The 11,357-nt window shown below is 34.4% G+C and overlaps 1 protein-coding gene and 1 long non-coding RNA gene across 3 annotated transcripts; one reads left to right on the top strand and one right to left on the bottom strand.

Moving 5' to 3' along the window:
- The first annotated feature begins 65 nt into the window (after window positions 1–65).
- LOC145725527 (uncharacterized) lies at window positions 66–2,540 on the top strand. 2 transcript variants are annotated; one of them, XR_014177321.1, is made up of 4 exons: window positions 66–378; window positions 485–630; window positions 681–2,089; window positions 2,140–2,540. It is a non-coding gene; the product is annotated as an uncharacterized LOC145725527 (long non-coding RNA). The 2 variants fall into 2 exon arrangements; XR_014177322.1 differs by lacking the exon at window positions 66–378 and adding an exon at window positions 407–421.
- On the bottom strand, window positions 2,409–11,215 carry BicD (Microtubule-associated protein Bicaudal D). Its single transcript, XM_081974322.1, has 8 exons — window positions 10,878–11,215; window positions 10,454–10,819; window positions 8,492–8,774; window positions 8,212–8,440; window positions 7,675–8,132; window positions 7,393–7,620; window positions 6,341–6,592; window positions 2,409–4,596 (listed from the first exon to the last, which is right to left on the bottom strand). The coding sequence occupies exons 1-8, from the start codon at window positions 11,079–11,081 to the stop codon at window positions 4,343–4,345; spliced, it is 2,274 nt and encodes a 757-aa protein (XP_081830448.1). The 5' UTR covers window positions 11,082–11,215; the 3' UTR covers window positions 2,409–4,342.
- Window positions 11,216–11,357: the final 142 nt, after the last annotated feature.

Raw genomic sequence — 11,357 nt, 5'->3', positions numbered from 1 at the left:
TTCTTCAAATGAAATGCAGGTGATTACATCGGCAATAGACCATTTCGAGGTGACGTCACAAACGTCAAACGTAAGTCAGCCATATTGCCGGGGGGGCATACAGACCCACTAGCTAAATGTAAACCATAGAAATTTTCGATTGAATTCAGAAGATTGTAGAAAAATGCCGTCGTTTTGTTCAGTCGTGCGTTGTGGAAATAGAGGAGAAAGGGATAAAGTTCGATTTTTCAAGATTCCCAAAGCGTTGAAGAACCGGGGAGAACAACTAAACGCCTTGTCAAAAGAACGTCGACTTAAATGGGTTGCCGCTTCAAAACGTGGGGATTTAAGTAAAACCTTCCTTAATAATGCACGAATTTGTGCAAATCACTGTCTCAGGTATCTATTATTATTATTTGTCAGTAGTACAGCATCTAACGAAGTATGGTTAAATAAAATATTGTTTTAATTTTAGTGTATTGTCAGTTTTGTTTGGTTTTTTTAGGCGAACCAGCCAAATTGGAAGATAAGGACAATCCTGACTGGGACTTCTGTAAATATGGGATATATATTATTACCAAAACCCAAAATGTACAAAGTGTATAGGGGCATGTTCAAGCAGTTAAGTGTTAAACAAAACGTCTCATAATAGTAAGTTTTTGTACAAAAGTTATTTTATCTGTAATAAGACCTTTATAAAGGAAGATGAGCATGAAAGTGAGAGAGCACGTTAGCTATGAACATGGACAGGGAACCCACTGCAGGTCTATCTACAGAAGTATCTGTATCTTACTTGGAACAACTTCAACAAATTGATGACAATAGCCAACTGAAAAGTGAACAAAATGCTGTGTATAAATTGTCTATCAGAAAATCTCAATTTTGCAAATCAAAAAATTATACATTGCAAAAAAAACTAAAATCGTCTGGCTTGTCAGAAGAGTCATTTAAAGATAATGATTCAAAAACATTATATGTTACAGGCTTTCCAAAAGCACAGATGATGTTTTTAGTTTTTAACAGTGTCTCTCCTTACATATTAACTAAATGTACTCTGCTTACTTTTAAACAGTTTATTAAACACCAGGAGATCACAAATAACAATGAAAATCCATACAGCTAAATTCAGTTGTCTGCCCCCCCGGCAATATGGCTGCCGTCGAAAACCAGTGTCAAAACCAGGTGACTCAAAATGATCTATTGTCTGCGTTTTGGAACAGCTTTTCAAATAAGGTTAGAAATAAATAAAAACAAAAAATCAAATTTTCAAGTACTCAAAAAAGTGTTCTAAACTCAGTTCTCCACATTTTTTTTTTGAAACTGTCAGACGTCTCTAGAAAATGCCAGAAAGGAGTACTACTACTGAAAACCTCCCAAAAATTGTCAGAACAATCTAAGGAGTCAACAAGTGTACTTTAAGAAATTCTAAACTAAACAAACGGCAACAGTGCTACTATAAAAGACCGGCGTGCATTCCCCGTCTGGCAAGCCAAACTGGGGCGTGATTAAAGTCTTTTTTTTCTCTCCTTTCTTGTGACATATGCTGATTCACGAGGGCAGGAAAGTTTACATCACCGATAAATTTCGCTTTGCTGCTATATGCCTACAGAATATAAAACGATCTAATTTCTTCCTTGATGTAATTAATGATCGTGCTACAGATTACACAGTGCACTCGGGTGTAAAACTTCCTAAAACTCCCACTCGGTAAAACCTATTATATTTTAGAAAGTTTAAATATGGTATAGAAACTGGTAGGTAGTGTTCACAAATTAATAAGGAAACCAAAATCTGTAACCTTTTAAGTAAAAATATTAATAATAGTTACAGACTAGAAGTTTACACTATCACCAACTAATAGACAAAGAATAACTTGGGAATAAAATACTAAAAGTGCTATAAATGCATCTTAAATGTCCAACTAATCAAACTGCACCAGCTTGTCATAAAAATAATCAAAAACTTCATAGCGACAAAAAATCAAACTCAAAAAATTCAGTTATACATATTTCTAGCATGTAGAGAGTCTCATTAGACTTATACATTTCATCATGTTTCTGGCATCTATAAGTAAACATTTTTGAAAAATCCTTCACCAGTGTATAAACACGTAAGTAAAAGACATTTATGATACAGTCCCACATATTGTAAATGTTGTAGGTATAAATAACAAAAATGCCATTATCCGCTTTTGAATCGATGCTTCTCACATTTGCCATAGTTGGTAGTGTTCATTTGATAGTAACCCTTCTTTCCTCCCTGGACAATAACGAAACCGATCACAGAGAAATAATGCGACACCTGGCCAAATACAAGTTTTTACATGAAAATAAGATTACCGCTCAAGAACCTAGAGTACTGTTTTACCATTAAATAAAGCAAATGTGTTAACAAATAAATTTAGCTTGAAGGGACAAAATGGAGACAAATTATTCCGATAATATCAATTTTATTAAAAATATTAGGTACAATTAAGTAACATTAACCACAAGTTAAGCTGACTGTGGAAGTAATAATTAACAATATTTCAATATTAATAATAAAAACTATTATGAGAAACACATCAGATTTTTATTACCGCATAACCGATCGTTTCCGGTTAGTAAATGCTTTTTTTTAAGTTTTCTAATACACACAATGATAAAATATGGATGGATGATTACGTTCAAATGTATGAGTTTGTTGTCTTACTACCACAATAGGAGCCAAAACAGTTTCCTGTTAAGTAATGAATCCATTTTGGCTTTAAAATAACAATTCAATGACAATAATGTCATTTATTATTTACGCGAAAAAGGGACGGGAATATATTTCCGTGGTCCAATGGACAGAGGAGGACAAAAACAGCTACATGGACTCGGAACCAACGGAAAATACGTATGGCCTTTTTTGAAATGAGCTTCGTGAAGTAATGTTTACCCTTACACCTTAAACTCCCTACAGAGTGACCAATTAAAATTAATATGGTCCCGTCGGGATGATTTTTATTATTTCTTGTTAAGAGACTTCAAATGTCCACCGATTTGTGGAGGGACGAACCATAGAAAAAGTTTCGCAAGCATGATATAGTCAATGCTGCCTAATACGAAAGAAATAAAAGTCCTACAACTAGATATAATAGCTACATAGACGGTTAAATCTAACAGATTAGACTACAAGTGATTCTGTAATATATGTTTCGGACTTCCGTCTAAGCTTCGGTGCTGAAACTTAATAAATAAACAAACAAGTATAAGAACATTCACTATAACAATCAATATATATAAAAAATCTAATAATAAATAAGAGTAGAAAATAATTAAAACTAGAAGACATATTGCAACATGCCTCTGTTAAATCACTATCAGTATATAAAAAGATTAAGTAATCGAAAAGGGCATTACAACAAAGATAATAGGCAATAATAGCTGCCTTTTTTTCAAACTGTAAGACAAACACAATTTATTCTATAGAGTGTCTTTTGTAAACCACCTTTTATGCTTCTTCTCTAGTTAGGTTAGTCTAAAACTTCTATTTAAATAAAATTTGGTCAGTCAATAGTTTTCAAACATGATTATGCAGTGTTTTGGTATTTTCAACAAGAATTTTACTTCTATTTCCATTAAAGTACAGTACAGCCTAACACATCCAAAAGTTGCTTAAAAAAGACACCTCTCAGTACTGTATGTGCCTAATAAAAATACTACTTTGGCCAAAAAACACACAGTAATATATATCACAATTTATGATAAAGTACGGTTAAGCTGTTTCTGAATGAAACTACTACAATGGCGAGATAAAGTATTAAATAAGAAAACTTTCAGAGTCAGGGTCAGTTAAAATTATCGAGACACAAAAAGATATTAAAAAATGAATAGTTTCAATCGACCCGACTAGTTTTTACACAAGATAAAATTGGCTAAATTCCTAATAAATGTCTCTAAAATATTTACTCTACGTGTGTTACTAAAAGTGTACATCCAGTAGATCCACAATCAGCAAATTTAAAAAAATGTTATTATTAAAATAACAAAGTGTGGATAATAGATGTAAAGTAGTAACACACGCAATTCTACTCCGACCTACTTCTTTAGAATAAAAAAAGTATTTGGCAGCCTTACACAACCCAACCACCACAATTTCCTAATAGTAACCAAGACATTGTCCCCAGACCTTCATTACTTAAACCACTTAAACCAAAGTTATTCAGTACAATAATATTTTTGCAAAGTAAAACTAAAAATACAACTTACCTTCTTCTCTGTTAACTGATCGGCAATTTGCCGAAGTAATCATTTAGCTCTAACATGAAATCTCGTTAAAGTTTGAAAAACGAGGTAATAAAAGCGACGGCATACAGAATAGGTCTAGGTCGGGATTTTGGCTAAAACATGTTGTCGCGATTCGAACGGCCGGGTCTTTGGAAAGTGCGATTGTTTTGTCTTCGAGCGTTCCTAATTTCTCGGTCGACCTCCAGGTCTTCCAGACGTTGAGTGAGCGACAGTTTCTGTTGGACGGCCAGTCTGAGCAGCTGATTCAATGTCTTCTTTTCGTCCTCGGCCGCGTTTAGTTGCTGACGCAGTTCGTCCACTTGGGTGACGTATTCCTCGCATCTGGCTGCAAACATGGCTCTCAAACCTTTAAAAGAAAATTGTTTGTGTATCGGTTAACGAGTCGTTCTGCTTGAAAGTCAGCTGTTAACAAATACAGGGTGTCTTACGGTGTTTTACGAGCCTCCGTTATTTGAAGAGCAAAAGAATGATCACGTGACAAACTGTCAGATGATGACACGAAAGGTGGTCTAGTCTAATAAATTGTTGACTGATATCATTTACAATGCACTCTTTGTGAAGATACAATTTGTGATATTTTAGCTAAACTGTAAAAAAATACATTTTAAATAAGTAAAATTCTATCTGGGGACCTATTCTTGAAAGCAGGGAACGAAATTCTCAATAGAAGTGCTGATAGAATGTGACACAGAAGAAGCTGACAATGGCGGGTTTCTGTCAAATTCTACAGACCCTCTTGATAATTCTCTTCCCTCGCTTCAAGAATATGCACCCTGGTATAGCGTTCCCAAAAACTGACTGACAGTTGTCAAAAACTGAGACATTTTATGTCATTAATGCTACTTGGAAAAAGAGGAAAAATGACACAGTAAAGTTTAAATTTATTTTTAGATACCTCATCAAATAAATCAGGAAAGACCCAGAAGAGTGCGTTAAAATAACATCAACCAACAATTGATTAGAAAGTCAGAGGAAATTTCGTAACTTAACAGTGTCACATGCTCATCGGTTTGAAAAAGTCAATGATGTCAAGTGAATTGTTGAGCTGTTATTTTCAAGAGACCCTTTATTAAAACATAATTTTCGTTATTTTCAATAAACTGCCACTTCGAACTACATTATAGGACACATCACCGTAATCAGAAAAAATAGCCCATTTCAAAAATGTAAAAATCAATTATGGCGCAAATAAGTAAAATCAAATTTGTTGATGGTAACTGAATAGCGAAACGTCGGAACTGAAATTTGATATTGTCACGTCATAGAGAAGGAAAAGTGGCAATGGTAAAGTGTAGTTTGTTTTCAGTTATCTTATCAAATAAATTAATAAAAAAATAAAAACTAATTTCCAAAATTTCGTTTTTTTTTCTCTCCGGAATTTTAATCGACTCGTAATTGCTCAAATTTGCTTCAATTCATAAAACGGGCACCCTGTAAATTGAATTGATTACTTTAATTGTAAAATGTAATTCAATTACGATTTGATTTATTAACGCATTTCTAAAGTTCTGTAAATTACCAAAAAACATTGTTATCGTTTTTAAACAATTTCAACTTTCCACCAGCAAAAGTTTAAAGGGAAAAATGTTAGCTAGTTTAATTATCTATCAAAACCTTAGAGACATTTTGACTCTCTAATTATCGGTAACTCGGCCACACGGCAAAATTCAGGAATATCTCAAGGGTCAAAAATTGTAGTAAATTTAGTTTTCTACAAAAACCTAAGAGGGACATTTCACCCTTAAGGGCGTCAGAAGGGAGTTATTTTCCGAAGACTAAGACAATTACCAATAATTAAGTATGTTTTTTCCATTATTTAACTTACTTTCAAGTACCTAATTAATTGATCGATTGGTGAGTAGTTTACTACTCACAAATGTTACTGTAGTAAATTACTTTACAGTAAACACTTTTACAATGATGATTCACACTACTACTTTTATAAATTATTTACAATTGACAATTAAATTACATTAATTATTAATTTTGTTTTTTTGAGCCACAGTTCTCTTTCTTTACTAAATTTTTTTGGTAACGAAAGGCTGGAAAACAACAAAACAAGGTTTTCGAAACTAGTACAAAAACCTTACTTGAGAACGTAGCTGCGTCCTCTTTCAACAATCTCAATTCGTTCCTCAACTTCATCATAGTCTCCGAAACGATAGTCTTTTCGTTCTCATACTTGGCCTTCAAATTGGTAAGAGCTACTTCAGCGGTGTTCTTGTTAGATTTAAGGACGGTACGCAAAGTGGCTATTTGTTCCCTCTTAGTGGACAGCAGGCTCTTCAGTCTAATCACTTGTTCTTGCAGTTCTTGAATCTCTTGATTGCTCTCCTCGTTAGCTATGAATGACGTAATGACGATATTTCAACTGAACAGGTAAATACAGTGCGTTTTTTTTTAACGCACAACATAGGATTTTACGTGTTAAATTTTTAAGCACATGTCAGACCATGTTATTTTAGAACTACAAGTATAAAACTTGAAGGGTGGCTGTTTCGTACCCTGAAGCTTAAGCAAGTTTACCAATTAGGCCTAAAAAGTGATTATAAACTTGCAAAAAATCATCTTTTTTCGAAAAGATTTTATGTTTCCATACTCCCTGTATGTATGATAGGTGCTTGTTGTTTTTGATACTGGCACGGCAGGTAGCAGGTAAAATTTGGCGTAGAAAGTAAAACAGGGTGATCATTAACTTTATATCAAGAAAGTTAAGAACAAAAGAGGTATTTTTATAAGTGAATTGTTCAAAGTGACCTCAGTTTGAAGCCAAACAGTATTCCAAACAACCGTAAAATGCCCTTTTGACGTTCAAAAGATGTCGGGCCATGATGCAGTCAAAATATATCACTCTACTTGCTACCTGCCCTGTCGATATCAAAAACAAAAAAGAACAATGCATACAGGGAGTATAAAACGATAAAATCTTTTCGAAAAAAAATGATTTTTTGCCATTTTTAATCACTTTTTAGACCAAATTGCTAAACTTACTTAAGCTTCAGGGTACTAAAGACACACCCGTCAAGTTTTAGACCTGCAGTTCCAAAATAACATGGTCTAACATGGGCTTAAAAATTAAACACGTAAAATCCTATGTTGTGCGTTAAAAAAAAACGCACTGTATAATTTAGGAAATACATACATTCAAATGAACCATTGGTAGTCTTCTCCCTCTTGGACTTTTCAATTGTGCTTTCGATAGCGCCTCGTAGATGTTTGATTTGGTCCATAATAGTGCAAACGTTTCGCGCTAATGTGGCCGTCTCGTTAAGACTTTCCAAGTCGTGTAATGGTACATCGCATTTCAGTCTACTTCTCAAAAGTTCCAGTTTGCTCATTTCACCAATCATCATTGGGGCGGTTTCAGTCACTGTATAACCAAGTCAATCAAACTCAAACCCATAAAACAATATAAATAACTTACTGGGGGTTAAACCTTCTTTTTCATGGTCCAGTACAACTCGAGTCGGAGTTTGTCCATTAACTGTACAAACGTGGTGGTACAGTTGAGCCAATTCTTCAGTCACACTTTGCAGGTTATTTTGAGTTTCATCCAAGGTTGCACCAGCCTGACTGGCAAACTCTTTAAGCAACTTGAAATCACCGTCCAAGTCCATTTGTTTCTGTTCAGTATCCAGAAGTTTGTTTTTCAAGTTGGTGATTTCATTTCTCAGAGTCAATGTGGCATCTGATATATTAGTAAGCTTCTCCATTTGTTTGATATCCTCTTTCAGTTGTTCCACTTCTTTACTGGACAGTTTAAACCACTGCTGATACTGGCCTAGTAGTTTGTTTGCTACTTCTGAAGGTTTCTGCAATGCCTTGTCGTAGTTATGCGACAAGTGCTGCAAAGAGTCCACGTGGGCCGCCAATTGTGTCATCCTAAAAACAATAGAATGTTAATACTTACTCTAGTTGCACAACAGCACCACTAGTACACTAGATCTTCCTATGACATTACCTAGCAATGAAAACTTGTAATTCTCCTTGACTTTTCTCTACCAAACCTTGACTTTCTCGAAGACCTTGCGTCAAACTTATTTTTTCCTTTTCAAGTGATTCCAGTTGTTTTTCCAGCTTCTTTAGCTCATTTAAGTGCACCTCAGAAAACAGATCCACGTGCTTCTCATCTGGAGACAGCAGTTCGGAACCAGTACCGCTCGATAACGACGCCTCAATATGTTTCAAACCTATATGAAGAGTTGGTCATCTAGGTGACAAAACCGCAAGTGAAAACAAACCTTCTTCTTCTCCATCACTGCCCAAAACAGTGTCTTCAGTCATGCCACGTATACTATAAGCCAAATTATTGATATTGTAGAAGGATTCCCTATTAATCTGTTGGTCTAGTTCTTTTTTCAAGGCGTATTTTGCTTCTCGTTCGCTCTGTAACGATTCCAGAGCTTCCTCCATATGTTTTTCTGCGATTCCTTTCAGCTTTGTCAGTTCTTCAACTTGTAGATTAAGAAGTTCCATTTCTTCGTGTAGTCGTCGGATTTCGTGTTTCAAACTTTCAAACTCCACCTAGAGAGGGTAGGGGTTAATTTTATTTTTGATATTGCAACAGTGTAAAATATATCATATTACTACACTTTTGATGAAGGGTTTCTCAATAATAATTATTCGAAAAACTTAGTAAGAGAGCAAAGTTAATGGTTATTTGGGATATGCATTCAAGGTGAAATTTTAAGTCATATCAATCAATCAACCAATCAACATTTATTGGTGAAGCACATGCCAAACAGCAATTTCACAAGTCACAGCAAAAAACATATTTATACCAATGGACCTTAAATTAAATGAAATAAGTACAAAAAAAGCACAATAAATTTTTTCATTTTTCACAAAAATTGAAAGAATGGGGTAGTAAATTAGGGGTCTTTTTTTACCACTTTTTGAAATTCAATATCTCAGTAACATGAAGAGCTAGAGAGGCCAATTTTGGCTCATTTTGTAGTATTTTTTATCCTCTTTCTCATGGCGTTTTAGTGAAAACTATAAGAGTTGAAATAAAAAAGTTACAATTATTCCAAAACTGAAAAAATGCCGTTTTTGCTAAAAGTGCAATTTTGGCAATTTTTTATTTTGCTCCAGGAGGGTTCTAATGCACAGCAAAAAACATATTTATACCAAAGGACCTTAAATTAAGTGAAATAAGTACAAAAAAAGCACTTTAAAATTTTTCATTTTTCACAAAAATTTAAAGAATGGGGGGGTATTAGGGGTCTTTTTTTACCACTTTTTGAAATTCAATATCTCAGTAACATGAAGAGCTAGAGAGGCCAATTTTGGCTCATTTTGTAGTATTTTTTATCCTCTTTCTCATGGCGTTTTAGTGAAAACTATAAGAGTTGAAATAAAAAAGTTACAATTATTCCAAAACTGAAAAAATGCAGTTTTTGCTAAAAGTGCAATTTTGGCAATTTTTTATTTTGCTCCAGGAGGGTTCTAATGCACAGCAAAAAACATATTTATACCAAAGGACCTTACATTAAGTGAAATAAGTACAAAAAAAGCACTTTAAAATTTTTCATTTTTCACAAAAATTGAAAGATTGGGGGGTATTAGGGGTCTTTTTTACCACTTTTTGAAATTCAATAGTTCGGTAACATGAAGAGCTAGAGAGGCCAGTTTTGGCTCATTTTGTAGTATTTTTAGTTTCATAGGAAAGTTACAAGTAAGAAAAATATCACACAAATTATGGTTTTATCCAAATATGTTATGATTGCTGGGAGCCTCACATTTGCTCTGATTGCGCTATCAAGGTCATGCCCGTTTTGACGATCCATTGAGCGTGCAGAGCTATTTTGACGTCACGATGACGTTTTGACGGTTGGCTAAAATACTGTTTTGTCAAATTACGTCATTGTGACTTCTAATCCGCTCAGCACCCTCAAAACAAATGCGGCCCTTGTTTGTATTGCAGAACAAATGGGATGTCACAATAACATAATTTGACAGTTGGTTCAACTAAGGTTTTATGAAATTATGTCATCCTGACGTAAATTGACAGCTGATCAAACAGTTTTGTCAAATTACATCATCATCACATTTGCTCCATACTATTGTCAATGTCACTATCACACACAAGATAGAAGAGGTGACCATGTAATTAACTTCATATAATTGGCATTAAAAAATGACTTCATAGTTTTTAGGTGAATTTTTTAAAATTTACTGTAGTTTTGCATTATGGTCCTTACCTGTGAACTCTTTAAAGAAGCCACCTGCTTTTGTAAAGCAATATTTTCTTCTTCCAACTCAGAATAATCCAGTATAAGTCGATTCTCCCTAAATTTGACCTCACGTAATTCGGTCCGTAACCGCTTACACTCCATGCTTCTGTCCTCCTTATCTTTGCCCATATCATTGTTCTCTTGTAGCATCCGATCTCGTTCAGCTGTAACTCTATCCAGCTCATGCCTAAGCTGTTTATTGTCATTTTCCAAATCAATTATTTGTGAAAAAAGTGATGTTTCCCTAGCTGCCGACTCATTTATCAGCGATTCTTCTGTTTCTATGCCCGTTTTCGTGGTTACCTTATGACTAGATTGGAATTTGGCCAGAGCCTGAAACAATGCAAATTTAATGATTTGCCACAACAGCAGCACAACTTGACTGCATTACCTCTTGAGTTATGGTCAGGTCGTGTTTGGTGTTTTCGTACAACGTTTCGAATTCTTCGCATTTTTGTTCCAATTCTTTCTTTTCTGCCAACAGTACCAGTCCGTACTGTGCAGATTGGACTTTTTCACTGCTTGCTTGATCAAGTTCTCTGGTCAGTCGTTCGATTTCACTTTTCAAGAACTGTTTATCATCATCTGACGCCATAGCGATAGAATTCGACGTATTTTTTAAAGTTAAAATCAAAAAAGGGTTTGTTTTAAATATATTTTGGTCAAAACATTTTTAACTTCTTCACCACCATTTTTTTACCACCCTTGCCCCTCTACTGTCACTGTCAAGTGATTAGCCAATGTCAAAACTGTCATCCTCTACGGTCATATTAAATGTCACTCTCTACTTCTTCTTCTCTTCTCATATTTAAACTATTTTATTGTTTTATTTAACTTTAATTAAAACCTAATAAAAAACGTAACATTGTTG

This window comes from Ips typographus, linkage group LG2 (assembly GCF_016097725.1).
Source record: "Ips typographus isolate SLU linkage group LG2, UJ_Ityp_2.0, whole genome shotgun sequence".
NCBI classification, from domain to species: domain Eukaryota; kingdom Metazoa; phylum Arthropoda; class Insecta; order Coleoptera; family Curculionidae; genus Ips; species Ips typographus.
The sequence above is the reverse complement of the archived record's forward strand: the minus strand, read 5'-3'. Positions and strand labels throughout refer to the sequence as shown.